Source organism: Rhinolophus ferrumequinum, chromosome 21 (genome assembly GCF_004115265.2).
Source record: "Rhinolophus ferrumequinum isolate MPI-CBG mRhiFer1 chromosome 21, mRhiFer1_v1.p, whole genome shotgun sequence".
NCBI lineage: Eukaryota > Metazoa > Chordata > Mammalia > Chiroptera > Rhinolophidae > Rhinolophus > Rhinolophus ferrumequinum.
Window position 1 is genome coordinate 44,017,291 of NC_046304.1, and position 26,441 is coordinate 44,043,731.

Consider the following 26,441-nt stretch of genomic DNA (forward strand, 5'->3'; position numbering starts at 1 on the left):
CACTGGAGTTTCATTTTTACAGACTGACAGCGCCCTGTCCTACACCTGGGTGCCCCCCACCCCACCACATCCACTGCCAGGATCAGCAGAGGGCAAGGCAAAGCCTGTGAGTGCCCCATGTGACCCCAAAGCTAAAGCAGACAGGAAAGCTGGCGAACGCATCTTTTGGTTGCAGTACGTAAAGCGTCCATTTGGAGGGACTCTTGGACAAGGAAAAACCTAACAGGACTGTGTAGTGGAGAATAAAGGCTGGCCAAAAGGAGCCGCGCACTTGGCAGAAAACGTTAAATACTTTGAAGAAATGATCACTGAGCCCACAAAGACTGAAGGAGATATGACACAGCTCCAGCTTTCAGGGAAAACATCAGAAAGGGGAGTTTACTCTTGAGGGAAAAAACTGCAATGTACAACTTCTCAAGATTTCAAGAACAAAATGCAACGATATCATCAAAAACAGTGAACAATTTCTGACTGGGTAACAACAGACTGTGGTCCTGTGAACAATCTGGGTCTTGCTGCTGTTCGTTTTGAGCTGCTTGTTCTAATTACATTGTGTCAAGTGTGCTGACACTGTCTGTGGATGAAACCCACAGAATTCCAGATTTGATCTCTGCCATGCAAAGAAAATATGACCCATAAGTCTGTAATAGTTGTTCCTTTATGGCCAAGACACAGGCAGGAAAGATGAGCTACACTAAGAATACACCTGCTCACCTACCCCTGTCCCACCACCACACGTGTCCATACACAAAGCTGGATCCAGGGATGCAGGTAATCTCATGCTTTAGGACTTGTTTATGGCAGGTTCTAGAACATCTCACTGCTGAGACTCACTGCTTGGTGATAAGAATGTGATTTCTGTCCCAGTAAATTCGGTGGCCATTCACGTACTAAAAAAACACATCCCAGCAACTCTTCAACCAGAATTCCACTGGAATAAAACTTAAGAAAATTTAGAGGAGTGTAGTGTGAGATGAGAAAGGGCAACACGTGGTCCTTGGGAAAAGAGCGTGAATATTTTACTAAATTTTCTTTTACTGTTAGTGGAAAATAAAAATTTCTATTGAAGTCCTATAACCCTGATGATCTGAAAGGAAATGGAATCTGGTTGTGAGAGAAAAAATAATTTCCAGGTTATGAGAGACCGGCATGATTTTCCACAAACAGCATAGGAGGACTTGAAGAAATATTTAATTTTTCTTCTTGTAAGAGGAATGGATACACTTATTACACAAAAATGTAAACACAAAAAGTATAAAGAAGCAAATGAAAATCACCTACACTTTTGCTGTAAGAGAGAACCACTGTTGGCATTTTGGTGTATTTACCACCAGTCTCTTTGCTCTACATATATTCTGTATTGAAATATTTATTTTTTCTGTAGTTTATATCTGTGAACACAGTTTTAGATCCTGACGTTGTAACGTAACCAGGCATGCTATGAACACATTTTAAGTGCGTAACATCCCATTTTCCAGCTATATCATAATTTATTTAATCAATCCTGTTTGGGGCCATCTATGTAGTTTAAAATTCTCCACATTCAAAAATAACCTAACAGCTGATCATCTTCATGCATAAATATTCATCTGAACTTTTGACGGGGTAACAACAGACGGAGTTTTTCTCCCTCAGGTATGCGTTCCTAGAAGTGGATCAAAGGGCACAAAATCATTCAAGACTCTTGATGTGCCAAACTACTCCCCCAAATACCAAAGTCTTATCAAAGGTAGGTGTGGTGAGAACAGTAAAAAATAATGTTGCAACTTTGGCTTCCTGGATTATTTTTGAGGTTTAACGTTTTTTTTTATATATGGTTATTTGGCCACATGTCTTTCTTTTTCTTTGTCTGAGGCCTTCTTCAAGTTTCCTACAGAGTATGTGTTAAACAAAAATTTCTTACCAGCTCAGAAAAGCTCTTTAGAGTTAAATGAATGATAATGACCTCTTGTTATATTTTCTGCAAACTGCATTTAGATTGCATTCACCTGCTTCCAGAAACACAGAAGCCTAAATTTTTATACAGTTAAACTTGTCAAGCATTTCCTTTTTTATTTCTTCCATTTCTTTTGCATTTAGAAAATCCTTGCCCTTTCTGAGATTAGCTATTCACTTAGGTTTTCTTGTATTATTTTGTTTTTTTATATTTAACTTTTAAATCCATTTGAGATTTATTTTGGTGTACAGTGTGAGGCAAGATTGAATTCATTTTTTTCTTTCAAATGTTGAGACAAGTTTCTCGACCGCATTTGTGGAATGGGCCGTATCTTTTCCATGGGATCATGTGGCTTCTGTATTGGGCCATGTACTTTAATACTTTCAACTTTGTGTGAATTCCTACAACAGGCCTATGCTTTAAATTGTTCTAGATTTCCAACACCTTTTAAAATACCGCCTTTCCCATCCAGGTGCATAGGTTAATGACGGGCATTCCCACTCAGCTGCTGTTCTCTGTTCACCTGATAAATCTCTTTGTATGTCTCTGTGTCATTAAAAAGGATTCTCATTCTGTTTGCCTTTCCTCTCAACCTGTTTGCTCAAGCGGTTTCCTGTTCTTGTTTTATGGAGATGGTGTATTCTCACGTTCTACACAAGTTTATAGGGCGTTTTCTCAAATATTATTTTGTAGTCCATTTTCGCTCAGTGATCCATTTTCAAATACATTCTCCATAGTGAGATTCTCTTCTGTTCGTTCCTCAATATATATTTTTAAATAGGCTACACATTACGTGCGTGTCTTCTTTTCTTTCCTCATTTTCAAACGAGGAGAGCTTTATCCAGACGTGGAGTTTGCTACGTTAGGTTCCCCATGGGCTCTTCTGTCCACTACTTGGCTACTGGTGAACTCCTTTCCCCCAAATTAATCCAGCTTTCACACTGAGGTGCGCGGCTCCTGACCCCAGCAGTGCGTCTGTGCAGACCCAGGTGGGGTCATATCCACCTCGCAGTGCAGGATCATTGCACACACCGAATCAATGGCATCCACCGAGAGGCCCATGGACGCCGGGTCACGCACGCTGACTGCTCGGACTTTCACACCTGTCCATAGTACTTCACACAGGGGGCTCCTGACCCTCAGGACGTAATCCCCCAAGCCCAGCCCTCTCGTATGGCTGATGCTCGTTTTTTCCTTTGGAAGTCATGCTGTGCGCAGTGAGAGAGAAGAGCATTTTGGCCCCCTGAAATTAAAGAACCTCTGGAGTAAAGGGATATCTCCTAGGTGTTCTGGCTGGGGAAGACCCTGTTTCTCTGAGCTTGGGGGAAGCATAAAGAATCTGCCTGCTTTCATAGGTGCACGGGGCTTTGCTGTTTTCATGCACCAAGTCTGGCCTGACCACTGATCTTTTTTTTCCTAATGCAGACCCATGTAGGCTACTAGTCGGAAATGTCTCTGAGATGGCCGTAAGTGGTTTGTCTGCTTCGATTGTGGGTGTCTGTCTTTTCCTAGGTCTTCGTAACATTTCAGAGGGACATGAGAGAGGCTGCATTTCTGAGGCGACCAGCTGGTTACCTTAGTTCAATGTAGAAATCTAAAGCAGCTCTTGGAATTCCACTGTTTCTAGAAAGTCTGGCTAACTGGGAGATGAATACATTTCTCTTGGCTGCTCTCAGTTCGGATCTCAGGTGCCCAACATCATTTCTCATGGCACTCTACCTTTGCTTTCATGCTGTCACCTTGTCACTGTGTGGGTAGCTTTTCAATGTCCCTTAAAGGTCAAGGCTGTCTAACTCAATTCTACATCATTTCATTGGTCATTTCACCTCTAGCAATGTTGTTAGTAAACCTTCAGATACTCCCGATGGGCCTTACAGGGCAGCTGAGGCCGGAGGGGAGCGTTGGGTAACAAGCCGTGTGGCTCTCTAGCCTGCTCTGCCTGCCGCTCGCTTTCTTGGGCGAGCTCTAATGAATCATGTAATCTGTCTAGAAAGCAATAGGGGTGATTGGACTGGGAAATCTGTAAGATTCCTTCCAATTTGAACACAAGCTGCCTGCAAATTGGTCTTATAGTAAAATATTTTACTATAATATTAGACCGGTTCTTTATAATATAATATAATATAATATAATATAATATAATATAATACCGGGTCTTCTATTAATTTTTGCTCCAAAAGACGCATTAGAGCTGATTGTCCGGCTAGGTCTTATTTTCGGGGAAACAGGGTAGCATATGATTATACCTTTGTTTTCATAGACATGTCACCTATGTCCAAAGTTGTATGTTCCTAGTCTGGGTATTAGATAAAGGCCCTTTATATTGTCCTTCACCTCGGAAATCATTCCTAACTTTTTTCTGGGGGAATAGGGGGTGGTGTCATAGAATGCCTTGGAGAAGATGACAGCTATGGCTGCTCTCCCTTCCAGAATGTAGATATAAAATTCTGCATATTATTTTGGAGGCTTTCCTGATCCCGTGGAGCTGGGGTGGGGCTGGGGTTTTGGCCACAGACCCGCCGGTCAGAATCTGCTCTGAGATAAACATTGCCCCTCAGCTACTTGGGGTTATTTCCTACGAACCCCAGGCTCCATCAGTGCTGGATCAGAGCAGAGAGTTTTGCCACGTCCGCAGAAGCTTCCCAGACTTGTGGGACCAGCCTGTGGTGACATGAATATATTCAATTCAGAGAGAGAAAGCAGAGGCACCAAGGCATATACCAGGAGTGTCTGTGAGACTGGCCCAAGGAGAAGCGTCTGAGCCCCAGAAGCCACAGCTGCCCTGTCTTGAGATACACGGTACACCTTAGCCTGATGCCATCAAACATTTATCCAATCCCCTTGCTATACTTCCATGTTCACTTGGCAGTGTTTTGAGTCCCCCGAAGTCTGTCTACAGTGAATGAAGGCATTGCCCCAATGGATTCCTGCTATTTGTGCTATCTATAGGACAGTGTTTTACACGGCAAATCAATAAAATGGGTTCATTATGTCTTGCCTTCTTGGGTATTGTGACTACGCTGGAGAGGCTGCGCTGATCAAGTCAACAGACGCATGGACGGTTTTATTTCTCTCTGTAAATGAATTAACTGGTGTCCTGGTGCCTTGGGATTGGTCTCTAGGGGCCCGGCCATATCTGGGTGGTAACAAGAGTGGATCTTGGGGCCTTCAAAATGGAAGGCCAGAATTAGCTGTCCCCCCTTCCGCTGCCTTGCCTCCACGTGTATGTCTGCTCTGGGTATCGGAGAGCTCTGGTTTTAATAACTTACCCCCAACACCATCCCAAGCATACGGACACTTTTTTTTTTTTTTTTAAAGTAAATCTAACCTGCTGCAAGACCAGAACTTGAAATATCCAGAGATGCAATTCTCAAATGTCACCTTGGAGAACTCACTAGTGACATGGCTTTGATGGTTTCACTCTTGGAGAACTGGATTTAGGATGTCTGTGGGGGAGGGAGGCAGGAGGGCAGGAGCAGTCACCTGTATATTGAACAGCACCATGCTTTGAGAAACCTGGCATGCAGGAGCGAGTGCATAACAGGCCCACTGGACTGACTTTCCTGAGTCATGGAGGGTCCTTGTCCCACCTGAGACCACCTCTGGCCGTTCCTACACTCAGCCCTAAACCAAGCAACACTCCCTGTCTTGGGGCATCTCGACGCCCAGAGTGGTGGAGGAGCAGGTTCTGAACCAGGGCTGACACAGGTGACTCATCAGCCTGCACCAAAACACCTTGGGGGCATTTTCTCACAGGAACTTCTAGGAGACGTTCTGCCTGAGTTCAAGTTTATCTGCGACTTGTCATTGCGGCAAGTCCCTGAAACCCTCTAATTCTCCATTTCTTCATCTATAAAATGGAGACATAAAAGGAGTCTCACCCAATAGGAACTGTAAGTTATTATCATCACCAGTATCACCAGGAGAAAAAACCTCCAAAATAGCCGTCATGTGAATGTGCACTGAAACTTACTCTGTGCCAGGCACCCTGCCAAGGGCAGGGATTCTGCACAGGAAATAGGGCCGATAAGGGTCCTGGGCCCAGGGGCACCAATACTCCAGTGGGGATCCAACTGCCTCCCTCCAGAGTTGGCATATAAAACCGGGAGAGATCCCTCTTGTTCTGGATCGCTCGTGGTACCGAGCCAAAGGCACACACCCGGAGGGACACCTCCCCCACCCCCAGCAGGGAATGGTGACGTGGTCAATTTGCGTTGTGTCTATCTTTTGGCTATTGTAAATAATGCTGCCATGAACATTGGTGTTCAAGTATCTGTTTGGTACTTGCTTTCAATTCTTTTGAGTATATACCTAGAAGTGGAATTCCTGACCATATGGCAATACTATTTTTAACTTTTTGAGGAATTACCATACTGTTTTCCTCAGTGGTTATACCATTTTACATTTCCACCCGCAATACACAAGGGTTCCAATTTATCCTCACCCTATAAACACTTGATATTTTCCATTTTTCTAATAGCAGCCATTCTAGTGGATGTGAAGTGGTACCTCATTATGGTTTTGATTTGCATTATCATAATAACTAATATTGAGCATCTTTTCATGTGCTTATTAACCATTTGCTCCTGGGCTCATGGCTGGCACAACAGCTCCAGGCCAAAAGTCTTTTGGTGTTGGGTCTCACTGAGGGAGCTTCTGTGTAATGTACTGACCTAGATGACACCCTCAAATACGCAGAGAGACCCTGGCGTCCTACCATCTCAGAGCATCACAGCACACTACAGAGAAAGACCTCCCACTGTACCGTGATAAGCGGAGTTTGCTAAAAGGAAGCTGGGAGGGCAGGGGAAGGTGTTGGCATTCAGTTCTCTCCTGGCACGAGGGAGAATCGCTCCATTTGCATTTCTGGCTGCGTAATTATTATTCTCCGCTCCCCGACCCTAGCTGATATAATGTTTCCTTCCTCAGAGGAACAAGATGATATCAGAGATTATACTAGAGATGAATGCACTGTGAGAGCGGGAATTTGGTTTGGCTGACTTGTCTCCAGGGTCATTCCCTTTAATAATACGAGGGGTTGAGCTTGAGTAACTAGGGAGGGAAGCGGAAGGTACCTCCTGCTCTTCCTTCATCTGCCCCCTCGGTCTGATTGCTTCCTTTTCATCTGTGCTTAAAATAGACTGAGCCGAACTGAAAATAACCAGGGAGATTAAATTAAATTAAATCAGGCCTGGCTCCAAGGCAGTTGTTAATAAAATCATAACCATTCACATCAGTGTGGCAGACAAAGACGAAAATGTTTATTGGTTCTTTACCTTTTCCCCTGTAGTAGCTGACTCCGCAAGAGGCAAAGCTGGGGGAAACCAACCTGCTTTCTATCACCTTTATGCAAGGGACGAGGTGAAGAAACCTTGCAGGTTGGTTACCCCAGGAACTTGTTCTTACATGCTCGCCTGAGGGAGCCCCATCTCCTGGTGGCCTTTGCTGGGCTGCCACTGCCTGGCTGAGCGTCATGCATGATGCCTGGTCAGTGGGCGCCAGTCTCCGTGCCATCGGTAGGCAGAAAAGGCAACAACTGTCCTCCCTGGGGCTGTTCCCACTACTTGCAGGACCAACGACTCCCCCATACGTCTTGGTCACCAAAAAGGGGCTCAGAGCTGATTCTCTGAGGGACACACTTACCAGTGTGTACTGGCGGTTCGCATGGATGAGAGACTATGAATATTTGACTTTGGACTACTACAGTCCTTGGAGAGAGAGATAAAATTATAATACTAGGCCATTTTTGTCAGCCTATCAGCTATGCCATTGTAGTCTTTAATCCGAGAATACAAAGCTTAAGATAAACTTTAATTAAATCTATGATGTCAGGGTTAAGAGATTTTTATCTCGCAAAGCCTCTTATCACCTCAACCACAGTCCAAAAAAAAAAAAAGTCTGGGCATTCTTATTACCTTCAGGTTCTTGGTCTGACGGAGCCCATCTACCCAACACAAGCTGACGGCATGCACCAAACCTAATGCAAGGCTAAATTAATTCTGGAAAAACAAGACCGAGTATCTTGGATGTAAAACTTCTAATCCGGCGAAACAACCAAGCCGCTTCTCTCCCAGCAAGCCATGGTGCCGAGGCACTCCCTATGAACCAGCAAAAGTGTCAAGCAGAGACAGAGATTAAATGGGAAGACGGCCAGGTTTGTAGAGCCGACAAAGCCAAGGCTATCCACCCAATGAAGAGTCTAGTCCCCACGAGGCCTTAGGAGATGAGGGTTGGAGATCTAAGTGCTTTGGGGAGGGCAGAATGGAGCGGGGACCTGCCAGGGTCAGCATAATTACCACAGTTTACAAACCAAGCAGGAGACACATCATTTTCCTAACGGCGGCAGAGACTGATGGGTGATGACTCATAGAGAAAAGGTACCTTGCTTTCCTTTGCCCTTGCTGCGTGAAAGCCAGGTAGCCTGGCTTTTTTTCCTCTCTTTTTCCCACAGAGAGCCGAAGAACCCAGAGGCATTGTTAGCGAGTTGCCAACTAGTTCATTCTCGCAGTTGGAATTCCTCATGAAAGCAGGCTCCAGGGGCGAGAGGCACAGGACTGCCAGGGCCAAGTAAGCAAACAGGCTGCAGACAAAGCCGCCTGGGGGAGTCCTTTCAGGCCGAAGAGCTCAGAATGCAGGCTGGAGGGCTTTGTCCAGCTCCCAGGCCCTAATCAAAGTCTCCGCCTTTCCTGGGCCACTTGTTCCACATGCTAACTGTGGCCCCATTCAAAGAACTCTGCTTCCTGTGGGTTGCGCCATCACTGAATTTCTGCGTCACCACCAGCGACGCTTAGAACCTAGTGTGCTGTTTCACAGCTTCTAAATAAGAGGGGGCAATTAATGTGCCGGGTGGTTGGATTGGACAAATGTCGCTGAATCAAAATTGTTTCTTTATCCTTGGCGGCTTCTGGAAATGGGCCAGGCCAGGAATATGTTCATTTGTGCAAAAGGGACTCATGAGTCATATTCAGCTTTTGTACAGAAGCTCAGACTCTGCCGCTGCTCTTTAGTCATTTCCTGGGTGTGCAACATGGTGGGAGGAAAAAGGCGCCAAAGCAGAGGCAGGGGCCTGCCACCAGTCCCGATTCCCACACCACCTTTCTGCACAACCCCGGCTAACGGCCTGTGGTCACGGCATGACTACGGCTTTGTCTGCTCAGCACCATCCCCCGTTCCTGTGACAGGCCATTCCCCCACCTTGAGCTGTCCTCTTGTAAGACCTTGCCCTTCAGCCATAGTCCATTAGTCCAGAGGTGGCACATGACCCAAAGGGAGCCAATGAGGCCTCCCCTAGAACTTTTGGATGAGTGCCTGACACAACAGGAGACAAGCTGTGAGAGACAGAGTTGTACTATGGTTTATGGCCATGTTTTCTGTAATGTGGAGAAAGCCTAACTTGCTATGAAAAAGATGAATGAAAAGAGGATGCAGAAAGAAGAGGTGAGGTACAGAAAGCTAGCTTAGTTATTTCTATTAGGTTGGTGCCAAAGTTGTTGCAGTGTTTGCAATTATTTTAACCTTTTAAACCAATTACTTTTGCACCAACCTAATAGTGATAACTAGCTCGAGTTATTTCTATGGTCCCGCGACATTCTCACTCTTGAGCTTCCTAAGAGACCACAGGTTTCTTTGGGTAACTCTCCTTTCTAAGAGTGGGCTGAAGTTTGGTTTTGTCCCTTATAACTTAAAACGCCCTACCTCGTAGTCATGTTCCCTCCCTGAGCCTTGGTTTTCACACAAGGAAAAGGAGTGGGTGGGATCATATCAGTGCTTTTCAAACTCTGGCCTGCCAAGTCTCCTCATGGGTCACAACGAGCAGGAAGGTGGGTGCCACATGCTCTCCCCTTCAATGGGAATATCACGCCAAACAAGATGTCACTGGAAGGCGTTTGCTGTTCGAATGCTGTCTGGAAAGCACAAGAGCCGGTACTTTCCAGGCCTCTCCCACTTGCAGACTCCTGGAGTCTCCACCTCCACTGTCAGTTCAAGAGGGGCCCGCTGATTGGCAGCTGGTTAGTTAGCTCTTTCTCTGGATCGGCTCTCACAGCAACAAATGTGAGAGCCGAAGGGAACCTCGAAGTTCACAGTTCAAGTGCTTTTGTTTGAATTTGCAGATGAGGAAAGGGAAATAGATAGCAGGCAAGTGATGAGAACAAGGTGTGCAGCAAGTGAGAATTATTAAGGTTAATATTCTGAGCTTAACTGTGTTTCCCCCAAAGTAAGACCAGGTCTTATAATAAGGTTTGCTCCAAAAGATGCATGAGGGCTTATGTTCAGGGGATGTCATCCTGAAAAATCCTACTAGGGCTTATTTTCCGGTTAGGTCTTATTTTCGGGGAAACGCGGTATGCTGCTGTCCCATTCACAGGGGCTCTTTCAATTCTGAAAGTGCCAGTTCCACTGGGCAGTGCACGGCAGGCGTGGACAGGAAAACAAATGAAAGCTGGGGACAGACTTTCCTGAGCGTGGCTGGCGTCCCACTGTGATTATACGGAGGTCAGGAACAAGCCAGGATAGAAAGAGTTAATATGTCAGGAAGGTAATACTCTTGGATACGCTGAACTCTGCGGCATCAATGTGACTGGGACACGCGTGGCTCCAGTCACAGAGGGACGATCCCAAATACTTACTGAGCCTGAGTGAGTGGTAGAGCTGGGAGTCACATCCAATCTATGTGACCGCAAAGCCACTACCACAGTTTCCTCCCAAACAAGATCACTCCTACTGTCTTAGCAACTTACGACCCCTTATCCGTCCTTCAGGGAGCGTTAGTCAATACGTGTGTTGAGGATTTTTTTTTCAAAAGTACATTGGAATCCATTAGAAGCACGGAGTTCTGAGGCTAACAAACAGTCCCTGCTCTCTCGTGTGTGTGTGTGTGTGTGTGTGTGTGTGTGTGTGTGTGTGTGTTTGGGGGGATGGGGGGGCGGGGAGGAGGTGTGTCTGGTGAATGAAATAAGGCCAGGGTCATCCTGAGTAGTTGGGAATTAGTAAAAAGAGGCTGGACGGTGCCATTTATGACGTGTAGTGCATGTACACTTTCCTCTCTGGCCTTCTGGGTAGACATTCACCCACAAGAGTTCTTCTGTGGGAAGTCGGCGAAGGATTCTATAACATGAGAGTGGCAATCTAGCCAAAGAAATGTGCACCCCCATGCCTTGCACCCCCACTCCCAGCAGTGGCTGGCTACAGGCAGAGCGACTTCACAAAGGGAAAGAGATGTCAGTGTGGTACTTTCCAGAACAAGAGCCCTCCTCTCTCCACCTTCCCACTGGGTGTTCGGGGAAGCAGGCGTTTCTCTTGATTGTGTTCCCTGCCTCCAGTGGGTCTGAGCTGGTGAAGCAACACTTCCCCACATGGAACTTTCCCTGGATTCAGCACCCCCACCTTGAAAACTTTTATAGGAAGTTTGCCTTGCTTCTGTTCTTGCTTCATTATTCTAGTTAAAAAAAAAAAAAAAGCCTGCCTTGGTTTTAAAAGGAACCCTGACTGTCTTTAATTAACCGCAAACCTTGCATTAATGGGTGGTGAGGCACAAGTACTGTTCTTCTCAGTAAAGAAAGTCACCCGTGGGGGGTGCTCTGTGCAAAGCTTCCCGCAGGTGGCCAATCCCCACTCTATTCAAACCGGGCTATTTTAGAAACACCCTAAGAGCTAACTCATCTTGTATTTTCTCAGGAAATCTGCCCTCCTTCCAAGTGGAAATGCCCAGAAGCTGACATGAACAGAATCTGATGTCTCTATGCACCATTTTGATGCTGATAACCAGATGCTGATAACTGCAGAGTCCTTTACAAAACACCTGAAACACAAATGTTTGAGGGGTGCCAGAGCAGCGTAGTGGTGGGGGGAATCACAAGCAAGATGGCACCGGCTTCTTCTAGCTTTTTTGTGGGCCACTCTCCCCCACAGCTGAACATGAATCAAGAGAGGAAACATCTGCATTTATTTGGGGACATTTCCATTGGTGAACCCAATGATTCCCAAACATTGAAATGTTCACGTTTTCCAAACTTTTTGGTGGGGAACCCAAACAAGCATCGATCTGCTCTTTGTTCCCTCTTCCATCAGGCTCCCTTAAACGTTTCCTTCCCCATCAAAGAGTTAAAAGAAAGTTTCCACGGAAGCGATTAAAAAAAAAACAAAAACCAAAGAAAACATCATTTACAAGCTTCTAAGAGATTTCTCACTTGGCTAATGCATTTACTTTGCAAAAGAAGATCAAGTTCTTTGCAATAATTTCATGGCAATTAATCTTGTACTTAAATGATAATCCTATAATTAAAAGCAATTAAAATCCTGCACAAGAATGACCTGCTCAGGGAATGACCCTGTATGCTAATGGGGTAACCTTGAAAGAGGTCCCAGAAATAATTTGTTTTTCCATTTCCCAAAAATGTAGGCATTCAAAGCCCATCTTAAGAACGCTTCTTCATGGCAGGCGTCCCTGAAGTCAGAGTGGATGGACGATGGAGGGTCCCTGTGAAGAATCCAGGGGCTTGAGGACACAAGCAGCAGGAAGAGAAGCCATGCCACTTTGAGCTTGGATACTAGGGTATTTTAAGACAAAGGCACACAGTGCATCAAGGAGAGGACACTGGCGACTCTGTCCCTCGCCCTAGGCTTGCTGCCTCCCACGGACATCCAGCGACTAAGCCCCCAGGGTGGAAAGCTGTGTTGGAATCAGTGCCTGTCGGAACCAGGCAAGAATAACCACCCGGAGGAGGGCACACAGCTGCTTAGCACACATGTGGCATTTAGCTCTGCCAAAGATAGGTCAGGACGAGGTACCACAGTCAGGATGTAAATAATAACGTCTCTTTGAGAAGATGCAACCTCTTTCTTGGCTGATACGTATTTCAGTTAAGGACCCCGGAAGTCATGTGGCTTCATGAATTAGGCTAAAACAGGAGCATTTAAACTTGACCTAGACAGAGGGCTAACATAGGAAGAGCTGCTTGGATTTGGGATCGAGAAGCACAATATAAAGCTGAGTAAATTTTCTGTTATGTTGTGCCTACTGGGTACTTCCATCATCACCATTACCATCACCATCATTGTCATCTGCTCAACAAAATTAGGCACAAATTCGAGGCACTGGACCAGGTGCAAGAGATAAGACGCCACCTCTGACCTCCAAAGGGCTAACGGTCTGGTAGAGGGAGATCCACACACACCTAGACACGTGAGTGAAATCACAAGATAAACGTTAGGAAGGGCATGGGGAGAAAGGGGTCAATTTTAGGCAAGGCAGAAAACGTGAAGAGAAGTTTCAGAAAGGTAACTGGAGCTGGGTGTTAAAAAGATGTTCCTGAGGGAGCAGGGCAAACAGCACCAGCAACAGTGAGAGGGTGGGAAATAGCCTGGCCACGGGGGAGACAGCACTCTTCTCTACTATTGGGACACAGAGCATAAGGGATAAGCCTGGGGAGGCAGGAACGTACGGGCTGCTGAAGGGGTCACACAGACATGTGACACCTGATATTTAGGAATAGCCAATCAAGGAAGAAGACAGAGCAGATACACCCATTGTAAATATTCCAGTCATCACCAGATGCCCAGAACCAGACGTACTTGAATGGGGCAAACGTGGAACACGCTTGGGCTATAAGCAAACCGCTATTTGTTTTCAGCTTAGAGGCACTTCCTGTTCTTTTCCGCAAAGCATGTGCCTGGAATTTTAAGCATGGGGAACTCTGGCAGGTAAGTGTTAGAGATGGGTTCTTCCGAGACTGTGAGAGTGTGAGTTCAAGGACCAGTGTGCCATGGGAAAGGACCACGGCCAGGAAGAAAAAGCCAGGATGACAAGTCTGCAGGTTGAGAAAGTAGAGAGTCGGGTTCCATGTCTGGCCAGCTCACGCACAATCAGAACATACCCTAAAGGGATATTTATTTCCATCCTTGCCCATTTTCATTCTTCACTTTAAGGCCAGATTCCCTGCTGCCATTTTTATTTCCAGCCATTATCTAAGCCTCGGAAGATGGAGGCTCCGGGGGAAATAATGACAGATCCTCACCCACAATGATGCCAGTGGCACTGCAGTAATTACAGGTGCTACAGGGCCATCACAGAGTAGCCTCAACTATTAACTGTGGGACAGAAACCTGAAACTGCAAACACTTGGGCAACAGTGCAGGCCACGTCTGTACTAAAGGGAAAGGATCATGAACTAGCACATAACCTTCCGTGGGCCAGAGCTGAGAGTCAGCTGTGTGAGAGTGGGCGGTACATGCCTGGGCGCTGGGGGCAGAGTGCCCTCCCCTTGGCAGCCCTGTGACCTTGGGCAGGCCACGGGAGCTCTTCCAGCCTGTGTCCTCAGTTACAACATAATGATAATGACAGCTGTTTTTCCTCCAAGGATCATTGTGATGAAATAACACATAGAAAAGCATTGAGTCAGGGCCCAGTCCATGGAAGGCGGCTTAACCAGTGCTGGTTTCTCTTCTCGCAGGACCTAGCCACTCAAGTCAACACCAGCAGTGTCTCCGGCTTGCTCTCCTGTCCCCCTTTTCCGCAACTGCCACTGTTTTGACTCGCTGCCTGTCTGTTAGCGTCTCCATCAGGGCCTCTGAGGCTGGTTCACCTGGGGGCTTCTTTCCAGCTGAGACTGGGCCCTACAGGAAACACTGAAGAGCATCGCTGGCTGGAACAAAAAGCTCCAACGTCACTTTGCCCAACGTTTTGGAGGTTTGGTGGATGTGAAAAATTTCAAACTACTAGTGTTGAAGGAACAGTACAATGAACACCTATACGTTCGATTCTCTCGTTAACGTTTGCCACACATCCTTTCTTCCTTTCTCTCTCTCTCTCTCTCTCCACATGTATGTTCATCTTTTTTTTTTCTGAACCATTTGAAAGTTTCAGACATCACATAAAAAAAAAATCACCCCTAAAACATTTCAGCATTTCCTTCCATCATCACATTACCATTATCACCCAGAAATTTCCCTTGGACACAAAAACATTATCTAAAATACAGTCCAGATTCGGATCCCCGCCTTGTCCTCCAAATGTCCTTTATAAGCTGCTGTTTATTTTATTTTTTTTGGCTCCAGGATCCAACCAAGTGCTACAGATTGCATTTGGTTGTCATATCTCTTTGGCTTCCTGTAATTGAAAAAGTCCCGTTGACTGTTTTGTTTTTCATGACATTGACATTTTTTGAAAAGTCCAAACAGAATGTCCCTATATCTGGATTTGTCTTTTTTTTTTTTTCCTGCCCTCATGATTAGTTATAAACTTTTTGGCAAAAATACCTGACAGGTGATGCTGAGCATTTTCTATTGTATCACACCAGGTTGTACACCCTCTCAGTTTGTTGCATTATTGGGGAGACTGAGTTTGATCAATTGGTTAAAGCATCATATATGCAAAATGTCTACACAGGAAAGCACGTAATCAAGCTACCAGTATTCTGATTATATAACCTTAGTGGGATATCATCTGAGGATTTTTAAAAAATGGCAATAAGATCCTGAACTTTATTTGCAAGGTTTGTGTGTCCTTGGTAGAGGTGTTGGTACACCGATTCTGCAATTCGGCTGCATGTCATGTAGGGCAGAGCGAACGAGTGAACATATTGATGTCATCAGGAACCCCGGATCTTACTGAGGAGGAGGGAGAATGAGTAAGGGCTGGGAAAGGAAGGGAAGAACTGTGGGCCAGGAGCAGAACCAGAAGCATCAGTGTGAAGTCACCAAAAAAAAAATTCCTACCTTGACAATAGAAAGAAATTTCCCTCCAGCTCTCCCCACCTCACACTCAAAATCCCTGAAATCCTGGACTGTGTCAGGCTTCCTGAACACACCAGGTCCTTCCATGGCTCTGCATCTTTACCTGAAATGCTCCCTCCCCACTGTCCTCCTGGTTCCACTGTTGCTTCCTAAGGGAAGCCATCTGTGGCTGCCTCAGGGGAGGCACTGTTCTCCCAGCTCCCACTGCACTTACAGGCCCCTGGTTGTACTGCTCTGTCATCCTCCTTAATGCCTTCATTCCCCCCAGAGACCGCACATTCCACGATGAAGGCCATGTCTTAATTATCTAGCATCCCTGGTGCCTGGTAGAGAGCCTGACGCATGCTCAGTAAGTGTAGAACGCAGGAATGAATCAAAGAGTGAGTGATTATTATACAAAGCTGGATCTCAATGCCTGGACTCTGCAGCGAACGTGCTGGGATAAGGTGGGAGAGCACAGAGGGAATATCACTGCTGTAATCACAACATGGTGGTAAGTAAGCCCCCATAGCTGGGCAGGGGAGGCGCGTGCACCAAATTGCACAGGGTCCTAGGAGGTAGACAGAGGATGGCGCCTTTCTGCTGTCAGGAGCCTCGAACCCTGCAGGAAGTCGGCCCTCCCTGCCCCCAGGGAACTCGTTGGAGAACTTCAATCTCCATGCCAAATTAACCACCCAAAGTATGAGAGAAAGTTGGACTCGTCTACAGAATAATCTATTTGTGGGAGAAATGTGTTCCTGAAACAGCTGTAAAGCCTACAATATTTTTTCCATTTCCTTACAATATTAAATTGAAAATTGGTTCCCATGAGGGAATTTTTTTTAACCACTCCTCCAAACAAAATAAACTAGCATACAGAATGTAGAAAACCTATTAAAATCACATATTGAGAGAAAAAAAAACGACACTATTCAGATAACATCAGCACCATTCACCAAAGGCAAAAAATAAAAATGCACCGGGAAACAGAGGCCTTTCCCATAAATACCGCACCAACCTAGAAAGGAAACTCATCTCCGATCTCAAAAGGGAGAATTTCCATCCCAAAGTAGGAGTCTATTGGGAGTTTCTATTTTACTTTGGGAATTATGAGGTGTGATCAAAAGACACGGTGAATGTTTAAATTAAAAAAACATTACAGTAAAAGACACGTTGCCTTTAATCCCCCTCAAAATACACCCCCTCACTTCGAACACACTTATCCCATCGGTCTTGCCACTTTCTGAAGCAGTTCTGGAAGTCCTCTTTCGTGAGTATCTTTAGTTGCGCTGTCGTGGCTGTTTCAATGTCTTGAATCACTTTGACTTTGGAGAAGAGCCAGAAGTCGCACGGTGCCAGATCCAGTGAATCAGGTGGATGAGGACACACTGTAATGTTTTTATTTGACAGATATTGCTGTACCAGAAATGATGTGTGACACAGAGTATTGTCACGATGGAGGATGAAGTAAAGACACTCAAGAAAGGGGACTTGCAGAACTGCAGTCATTTTATACTGGAGTTAAGATGTCTGATGTCTTCTCTTTGGCTCTTTGGCACAATTTCTAGTGACTAACACAGGTACTTATCTTTCACAAATTGATCAGGTACCATTTAAAAATGTGACTACTGTGATACACAAACTACAGTTCTGTAAGGATGTTATTATCAGGGCTGCTGTGTGAAGGGCATACGGGAACTCTGTATGACTTTCACAACCTTTTTTTTTTTGCGTTTGGATCATAAACTCTACTCGTGATGGTTTATTGTTTATATTTGTGTTTCCATTAAAACCAGGCTGATTCTAATTCTGAAAATCTAAAATTGCTCTACATGAAAAGTCTTAGAGAAATGATTACCTATTAGTTATTCCCTTGAGTTTGTTTTTTTGTACTTCGATTGGCTTTCCTTCACACAGCTAGCACCTTGATCTTGGACTCCCCAACCTCCAGAACTGTGAGAAGTAAAGGTGTGTTGTTGAACTCACCCCGGTCCACGGTATGTGTTACAGTGGCCTGAACAAGAATCCAATTCTTATTGATACGATCATTAAAATATCTTCTCTCTACTTCTATCAACAAAATATCTAACCATGAAATTGACCATCTGTGGGACTTTGGACAAGTTATTTAATTTCTTTGTGCCTCAGTTTCTTCACCTTTAAAGGAAGGATAGCAGTCTTCCACATAGATCTAAATAAGTTAACTATGTAAAATGCTTACAAAGTGCCCCCTTTGTGGCAAGGGCTCCATGGGTTAAGCCGCTGTTGCTGTTATTATTATTGAACTCTTTTTGAATTTAAATTCCTATAGAGCAGAACTAAGCTATGCAAAAAAATTTTAGACTAATGCTCAAGAGACTTGGCCTAGACTGCTCTCGTGCGTTACACGTGTTGGTTTTCCCTTGGGAAACGTCTGTCTAACTTGGTGAATGGCCCTGTGCCCTAAGATGATTCTACCACTGTGAGGCCAGTTCGACTCTTAGCGATGGTGGAGCAATTAGCATATAAGCCCTAGGAGGCCATTCCCTGCTGTCCTTGCATGATGGGACCTGACCTTTCTCTTCTACTTGAGTACCGCTGTGCCACCTGGGCCAGAGCATCTGTGCCCCTCTGTGCAGTTTCACGTCATGTCTGCAAGCCTCTTGAGGCTCGTAGAAGAAACTGAAAGACTCCGATCGCGCCATATGGCGGCTGCTTTTATTACAGGAGAAGATGGGGTGGAGGGTGTGGGGGGAGGGGGAGAGGTCCAGCAAGCGCAGTGTGGGTTTTGCTGTACTCAGAAGCAAAATGCATGAGAGCTGAGCATTGAAAGACTTGGCCCAGGAGCTGGGAACCTCACAGTTCAGCTCTGACTCTTCCCCTGGGATGTCTATTGTGTTGCCCACAGGGGAAGCTTTATAAAGCTAAGGAGAAACAATGAGATGTTCAGCCAATAGGCATCCACTTTATACCTCTCAGTCCCTTACCACCTATTCAGACTCTTTTCTGTGGCACTGTTCTCCTGAACTGCATGCTCTCTGTGCCTAAGACATGACGTGGATGATGTAGGAGCCTTCGTGGGAGACAGAGAGAAACGGGCGAGGCTGCGACAACACAGACCTGACCCCCACGTGCGTCTGTGATGGGCCCTGAGTCACAGCTCAGTCTGGACCGTCAGCTGTCGTCGATTTGTTTCATAAGGTTATCCAGAGGCTAAGTGTGTTCACCCTCTTCGAGCAACATCTCAAAACCCTTTGATTTTCCCTGACTTCTTACCTAAGAGGATAGCACTGGGTAGAAAATTTGCTTATTAAAAAAAAATAAAAATGTGAGGATGTTTTCAAACGTGAGCTTTCTCTGGAACCAACTCCTCTCTTTTTTTCCCCTTTAAATAGACCCTTTCAGTCTCCCCATCCCCATATCTTCTGTCATTTACAAATAAATAACATTAAAATTAGTCTTCCCATTTTTGTGACAGTTTAAAATTCCTAAATACAAATGGAAACAAAATACCTTTGCTGTCCAAATGAAAAACGAATGCCCTTGCCAAAGGATAGAGAGGACAGGGTGGTATGGGAGGGAGCTAGGAAACAAGGTTGACACCTGCCAGCTAACCCAAAAGTCAACACGGAGTTGTTGCGGCAGATAAGTTAAGTGTCTGAGGACACAGGATGGACGGGTCCCGGGCCAGCGAGACTCCAGGATGACTTCACTGAGTGTGTTGTTACAGCTAAAGTGGGTTTGGTGGGAAAACCAAAGGAAAAGCCGTGCCATGGCAGAGCCCATCCAGACACGGCCCTAAAGACGGAGTGTCCTGGCCCCTGGCAGGGAGTTCCGGTCCCAGGGCTGGGCAGTTTGTAGGACGTGCACGTGGTGTGGTGACGGGAAGCACAGGGCATGGAGTCCAAATGCCCTGGTTCCAATCCTGGCTCCTCACTTACTCTGTGACACTGGATGTTTCTGACTTCTCTGTGCCTCAGTTTCCTCTTCTAGAACACGAGGCTAATGACTGGGTAGTCGTGAGGACTCAGTAATCTACGAGGAGTTCTTAGCACCTCGCCCAACACAGAGGAAGAAGAAACGCTCAGGGGCGTGCTGTCATTACGACGGACTTACCAGGTCATCACTGCCTGATGCCATTAAACATCGGGATCATTCATTGCCTCCCCGGCCCTAGCTCCACTCCCAACAACAGCATTTTGCTTAGTTGGCTTCCCCGTCATCAGGGGGGCTGTCCTCGCCGTAGGAGCACCCTGACCCCACGGCAGTCCTGACTCTGTATGACATGGAGCATTTGGGAGGTCGGCGTACAAAGCAGCCTCCTGGGAGGTGTGTAAATGAGAAGCAGGGGCTCTGAGTCTGACCAGCCCCGAGGCAATGACGAGCCCGGCTTTCTGAGCCCTGCCGGGGCGTCACCCTGGCTGTCACACGAATGCCTGCTGGGAAGCTGCATGCCTTCCACGCCCACCAGCATGCCTCACCTGTGACATGGAGCTTCTCGTCGGTGACCTCAGCCTTCAGGTAGATGCGCCCCCTCTTCTCCGTGTGGTCCATCCCACAGAGGCTGGGGACATTGATGACGCACTGCTTGTGCACGTTCATGTCACAGGCTGTGAAATCCAGAAAGCAAAGAATGAAGCTGGGCATATGGACGCGAACCATCACCGCCTCTGTGTTTTGGTTGTACGAGCACAAGCGAAAACGAGCTGCCCTTTACAACTTGATGCTTCGCTATCATATTTTTGGTAACATAAGGAACTGTTAGCAGATGTCCCTTATAGCATAGGCTTCGTCTGAGTGACAATAGCCTTAAAATACCCGTATCTGTCCAGTCTTAACTGGAGCAAAATACCCTGCCTGGTTTTCTGTGACTGCTTCAAATGTTTAACAGTATACAAAACCCACAGAGGTAAACGCATACAGAGCACAGGAAACCTCATATTTTACAAACACAAGGCTTATTTAAAAAGAAGCAAAAAAAGCAATGTATTTAAGACGTCTTGAAAATACAGAGTTAGCTCAGGAAAGGAAAATTTTATGAATTTCCTATATGCAACCCACAGCTTCTCACTCTTTCTGAGTGGTGAGCTAGGAAGACATGGAGAATTATTTGGCAAAAAGTACCTTCTGTTTAAAAATATGCATATTATTTGTCTCTGTACATAAAATATTATTTTCCTCATGCCTTCCTAGCTCACCACTCAGGAAGAATGAGAATCTGTGGGGTGAGTATAGGAAACTCATATAAAATTTTCCTTGCATAACTCTGTATTTTGAAGAAGTCTTAAATACTTTGCTTTTTTTGCTTTTTTTTTTTTTAAAAAAAGGACTTCTGTTTGATATTTTAAAACTGTCTTCAAATATTTATATATGATCCCAAGTAAAACAAATACACGTCTGGCACGATAAGCCATTCCTTACCAGCTGACATTACGTGGGTGAGACGGGGGGAGGATAAAGAAAGATCAGTCACTGGAATGAACCAAAGACACCTTGACGAGAACCTTGTGTGCTGCATACACACGGGAGCCTGAATAGGTGTTGCCGCTAGCTCCACGGTCCTCGACCCCTCAGGCTTCCAGAGGAGGACCGGCCGCGGGGATCCTTGCAAATCCTCGACGGGACGCCACAAGGCTCTCCTGTAACCTCACAGGTGGAGCCTTCACACCATTTCCTTGGGGGTGTTTAATTTTAACATGGTGAAGTAAATCGCAAGAAGCATTGTAAAGAATGTATATCTGTTATGACTGAACCCTGCCAGGATAATGAAACAAGGAGGAAAGAACAATGGGCTGATTCACAAATGGGGATTCTGTTCAGGCTTCCATGTCCTAAGCGAACTGTTCAAAATCATGTACCTTGATTTAGCGAAAATGCAGACTCTCGAAGTATCTTTAAGTGCCTGGAGAGAATTTGTAACTTACAGGAAATTAATGCCACGGCCTCTGGAAAAGGCTGGACAACAGGGAGGACGCGGGAGGTGAATGTTCACCAGCCGTGTTCGTGTCTCGCCCCTACCATTTCGTGACTTTTATATCTTGGGAAGCTTATCGGCTCTGATTCCATTTCTTACTCTGCAAACTCAGAGGCTGGCCTAGACAAGTGGTTGGTCATTGTTCTTTCCACCAAGCACAACGGTATATAGTATTATGACGCCACAACCTGTAAGGGCACAGGCAGAGGTTTCTTCTCCACAGAAGTTAAGGGAGGCGCTGGGGTCCTGGCACCCATCTGCCCTTCTCCTCCCTCCAGGCAGACTCCAGGGAAAGGAGTTCAAGACAAAACGAAACAAACAGCTCTGGTTCTCAGTGGTTTTCAAGTCTTTTTAGTACGGGAACCCACTTTTGACACAAAAGCTGAAGCAGACTCCTAATATATAAACCAGATGAGTATTATTTTGTTAGCATACACTTAGTTAATAAATTCAAACTTATACCATTTATTTATTATAAAGACATCCATGATAACCAGTAAAACCCTCTGGGACAGGTGAAGTCTCCGCTGAGCTTCTGCAACTCATTTATTTACGTATTTTGTCACACAGCATCCAAAAACCCGGGTCCATAAGGAAGACGATGTGCAAACGGTAACACTGTTTAACTTCACGCCTCACAGTCCCGCAGACTCTTCAGTGAAGTGGATGACCCAGGAGAAACCTGAGTGCACGTTCTGCACGTGAGTGAAACTGGCAACACCAGTATCCAGTGTCATCTTCAACTTGTCAAGGTTGAGTGGGTGACATTCAAGTGTTCACTTTTGTTCCAAGTTTCCAAGCAGTTAAAAGTATGTTTACAAATGCACTTAGACTTTGCACCTGCAGAACCCCTGAAAACCATGTCCTTGGAATCTCAGGGTTTCTTACAACAAGCAGGCCACTGGTCGGGATCATCACAAAGGTCCCGTTGGGCCATTCCATCCCTCGGCTTTGTGAGGGGAAGACCCTGTGTTCTGAGAAACCATCCATCTCCTCTATAATATCCCCGTATCTTGATTCTTCTATACTGTGTTTGTCCCAGGTGGGATACCCGTATAAAGCCTTAATGAGTGACAACAGGCTGGTATTTCCATAACGCTTCCTTGTCTACTAGAAAAACAGACTCAGTAATTACCTTTCATGTCCTGAAAGTATAAACTTCTATTTAAGCAAATAAATAGCCTGGGGAGTCTCAAAATATAAGAATTACCAAAGCAAAGAATTTCCACAGTTGTTTTTCTTTCCGCCTGCTAGCTGATGGAGATACATACAGAACAAACACGGAGAATGGAAGAGGGCTGGTGCCTCCCTCGTCAGGGGTCTGGGGTGCTTTCCTCTCTAACGGGACTGATTAAATCTGATCTGTCCGTGAACATGCAGGGTGAGTGAACTTAAGTAAGATGCATCCTGGCTTTGATGTTCATTGTGGTTTCGATTAAGGAGAGCCTCCTGGATTTTTCTGCAGTCCACCCGCTAATTAGAGACAGAGGAGGAGAATGACTACGGCTGCTTAGCTTGTTTGGAAATCCACCCAATGTGGGAATCTGGAGGTGCAGAGTCTTCTTTCAACACATGTCACTTGCTTCGGGGGTTTACAAGCCTGCATTTACAGTGATTGAAGATTTCTACCATGAAAAAATGTGACGGCACCAACTTCCTCATAAATTGGGTACTTTTTTTGATTCATAATTAGACAATTAAGTAGTTTAATAAACGAGAATTTTGATGGTGGAGAAATCCTACAGTTCATCGGTCCACCGTGTATCTGAATGAAGTCTCGTTATTGACGAGAAGTTACCGAACCTGAAGTGTCCAGCAAGCCCTGGGCATACGCTTCAGAGCCTTGCCATCTACTGGAAGACATAAAAACATACTTACTGTCACATTTCATCCCTTGATGAATAAGTCCATACAGCAATGATCCACAGTGATCACAGAACGTGGGGCTTCCATAAGTGTGGATTTTAAACTTGTGCTTGCTCCTGGGGTCCTGCGGGGAGAAACAGCACAGTACTCATTCCAGTCATAAGAGGACGACATTTTAGGACTAAGCCAAGCTCTCTCAGGCCCCACCACTCCCCATCCCCACGTCAAGCGTCAGTGGAACCAGACTGTGCACTGTTCTCGCGGGTCACGCCGTGGGTGGTAGGGATTCTGCCACATCACATTCTATTAGGCTGCCCATTCTGTGCCATGTGACATGTAATCAGCCATGTTTCTTCTCTGTACGGCGTGTAATTTGCACACACCAGGGTTTCCACCAAAGTTATCCCTTCTGGACCTATAGTCATCAATGCGCTTGAGGGCAAGCACGGTGTTTTAGACACCGCTGTACGTCTGTACCCCCAGTGCCCAGCTCAGGCTGCAGCACACAGTAGGCACAAAATCAGGGTGTGTTTGTGAAGCTGAACTGAGACTGGGCGATCTCCTTTTGGGCAAGTTTCCAGAAACACAATATATTGATATATTGTAAGAGTGGGGATGCCCCCACACAGCCAGGGACATCTTCCTGCTTTGGTGCTATTTCCAAAGCATTCTGTGCATTTGCACGGGGAAACTCCAGCATAATCAGGTGAAAATTGGAAATGCACTGAAAGCACACTTGCCGTAGCCCTCTGTTACCATACACGTTACTGAAGGTACAACGATGCAGCTTATTTTCAAGTAGAGCTTTTGTTCCTCAATCCACAGATAGAGTATAGATCAGTAAATATTATATGTAGCACACAGTAATTAAAGATCATGGCCCCTGGAGTCAGACTGCCTGGGTTCAAACCCGAGTTCTTCTACTTCCCGGAAGCGTGACCTGGGACAAAGGATTTGTCCTTCTGCCTCATCTGTAAACTAGGACATTAACAGCACCTATCTCACGTAGTTGTGATGAAGACAAAGCAAGTCATTCTTAGTCAGGGGCTGAGATGGGGTAATCCATGGAAAGCAGCCCAGGTGCTGGTGATTTGAGGGACTTCCCAAGGTGCTTTTGACTTTATAAAGACAGTTGATGTTTTGGTTGGAACCTAAAATCTAAGCCACATACATGCCAATGAATTATGCTTACTTTTTAAATTCTGAAATTCTGGAACATTTCAATCATGTGGAATAATATACAAAATAGTAAATCAAACACTCATGTAAGTAAGCTCCACCTACACTTGATAAATGTCAGCAATTCCCTCAATTTTTTTCACTGTGTAATTACTATCCTCCTTTTACGGAGCTGTTAGTGTCCTTCAAAGTCCCACAGTCGGTGAATACCAGCCACGGAATCTGACCAATCTGCGTCTTTAACACTGATTCCCACCTAAGAGCTTTCAGAAAGTCACTCAGAATGAGGCTCTGGTCTTAACATTTTTTTAAATTTTTTATTTATTTATTTTTTGTATTTGCAACACAATTTTTTTTTTGACATGAGGACACCACCTGTTTTGTAAATCAAGTTTTATTGGAACACAGCCATGCTCATTCCTTTACATATTTTCTGTGGCTACAATGGCTGAGTTGAGTAGTCGTGACAGAGCCTGCAAGGCCCACAAAGCCTAAAAGATGTACCACCTGGCCCTTTCAGAAAAGGTTCGCCAATCTCTGCTTGATGACCGTAGTGTTCAAAGTATGGTCCCTGCACAGCAACGCCATCACCTGGAACTTGCTAGAAATGCCATTCTTTAGCCCCCACCCACACTGAGTCAGGAACGCTGCAGGGGAGGCCTCAAGGTCCGTGATGGGACACGTCCCGCAGGCGGCCCTGATGTTGACAAACATCAGGTCCCCAATAAATGTTTAGTAAGTGCTCCACAGGTGCGAGGTACGTGCAAATGTAAACGCTTGACAATATTCTTGAGGCGTCTTTACTTTCTCAGCATCTCTTAGGGTGTGAAAACTCAACTCCTTTCTTGGGAGACGCCTTTTCTCGTAAGCAGTAGCTGTGACTATGGTATCGGCTACGAGCTGAACCTTCCTTCCACTCTTCAAGCAGCCCACTGAATGTCCCCAAATCCCAGGACGTTAGGCAGAGAATGTCAAGGGAAGAGGCCCATGGCGGCATCGAGGGAAAGTTCCCATGAGGACAGCACAGGTGCTGTGCTACGACGCGGAGGGCAAAGGGTGCCAGGGGAAAGGACACTACCAGTTTTCCCTGCAGAAGCAAAGCATCAAAACAACTGGTGCTAACTAATCAAGCATGGCAGGTGACACGCAGCCCTCCAGGGCCACCCCAGGGCAGCTGTCCTGCCAGCTAGTTGTCACACTGATCCCTGTGGATGTGGTACACGGATAACCTGCTTCACTTTTCAGGAAAATCCAAGTCTTACTCATCCAACCCCCACATGGGTCCTTCAAGCTCTAACTCTTTGGAGACATAGGGAGAGAGGAAACCATTGCTTCCATTTCCTGCGGACGTCTGGAGAATGACCAAGTCTCGGAGTCGTCACACTTCAAAACCACGAGTTGCCAAGGACTGTGCCTGTAATAATGACAACAACAGCACGGTACCGGCTCGCTGACCACCACTTTTCGATGGCTACTTTACAATAACCAAGATCTCTCCAGGAAACAGAGCATTTACCTACCCGGTCCTGGAGACCTGTGTTCCTACAGACTCAGGGACTTCAGAAAAGTCATGCCACTTGCTTAGAAAGCAGAAATAAAACCAGCCTGCCTATGTCACAGTCTGGGGTGAGGCTTAACTTAGGGAACATAAAAGAAAGGGCAACCTGACAATGCCTACAGAAAGCCGAGAGAAGACGACTACAATTATATTATCCTTGGAAGTAAACCATGGTGTCTGAGGTTTCCTTCACTTCAGGATACCTCAGTGACATAGGCCCGAATGGGAAGGAAGCGGAA

At 45.7% G+C, this 26,441-nt stretch overlaps 1 protein-coding gene across 3 annotated transcripts in view; it reads right to left on the reverse strand.

The window, feature by feature from the left end:
* PRKCA (protein kinase C alpha) overlaps nucleotides 1-26,441 on the reverse strand; it is a 376,168-nt gene that overhangs the window by 87,925 nt on the left and 261,802 nt on the right. For all 3 annotated transcript variants that reach the window (XM_033089264.1, XM_033089266.1, XM_033089265.1), the window contains 2 exons: nucleotides 23,478-23,589; nucleotides 20,107-20,235 (listed from right to left, as the gene is read on the reverse strand). In XM_033089264.1, the coding sequence (XP_032945155.1) occupies nucleotides 20,107-20,235; nucleotides 23,478-23,589 (241 nt within the window). The remainder of the gene's footprint in view (nucleotides 1-20,106; nucleotides 20,236-23,477; nucleotides 23,590-26,441) is intronic.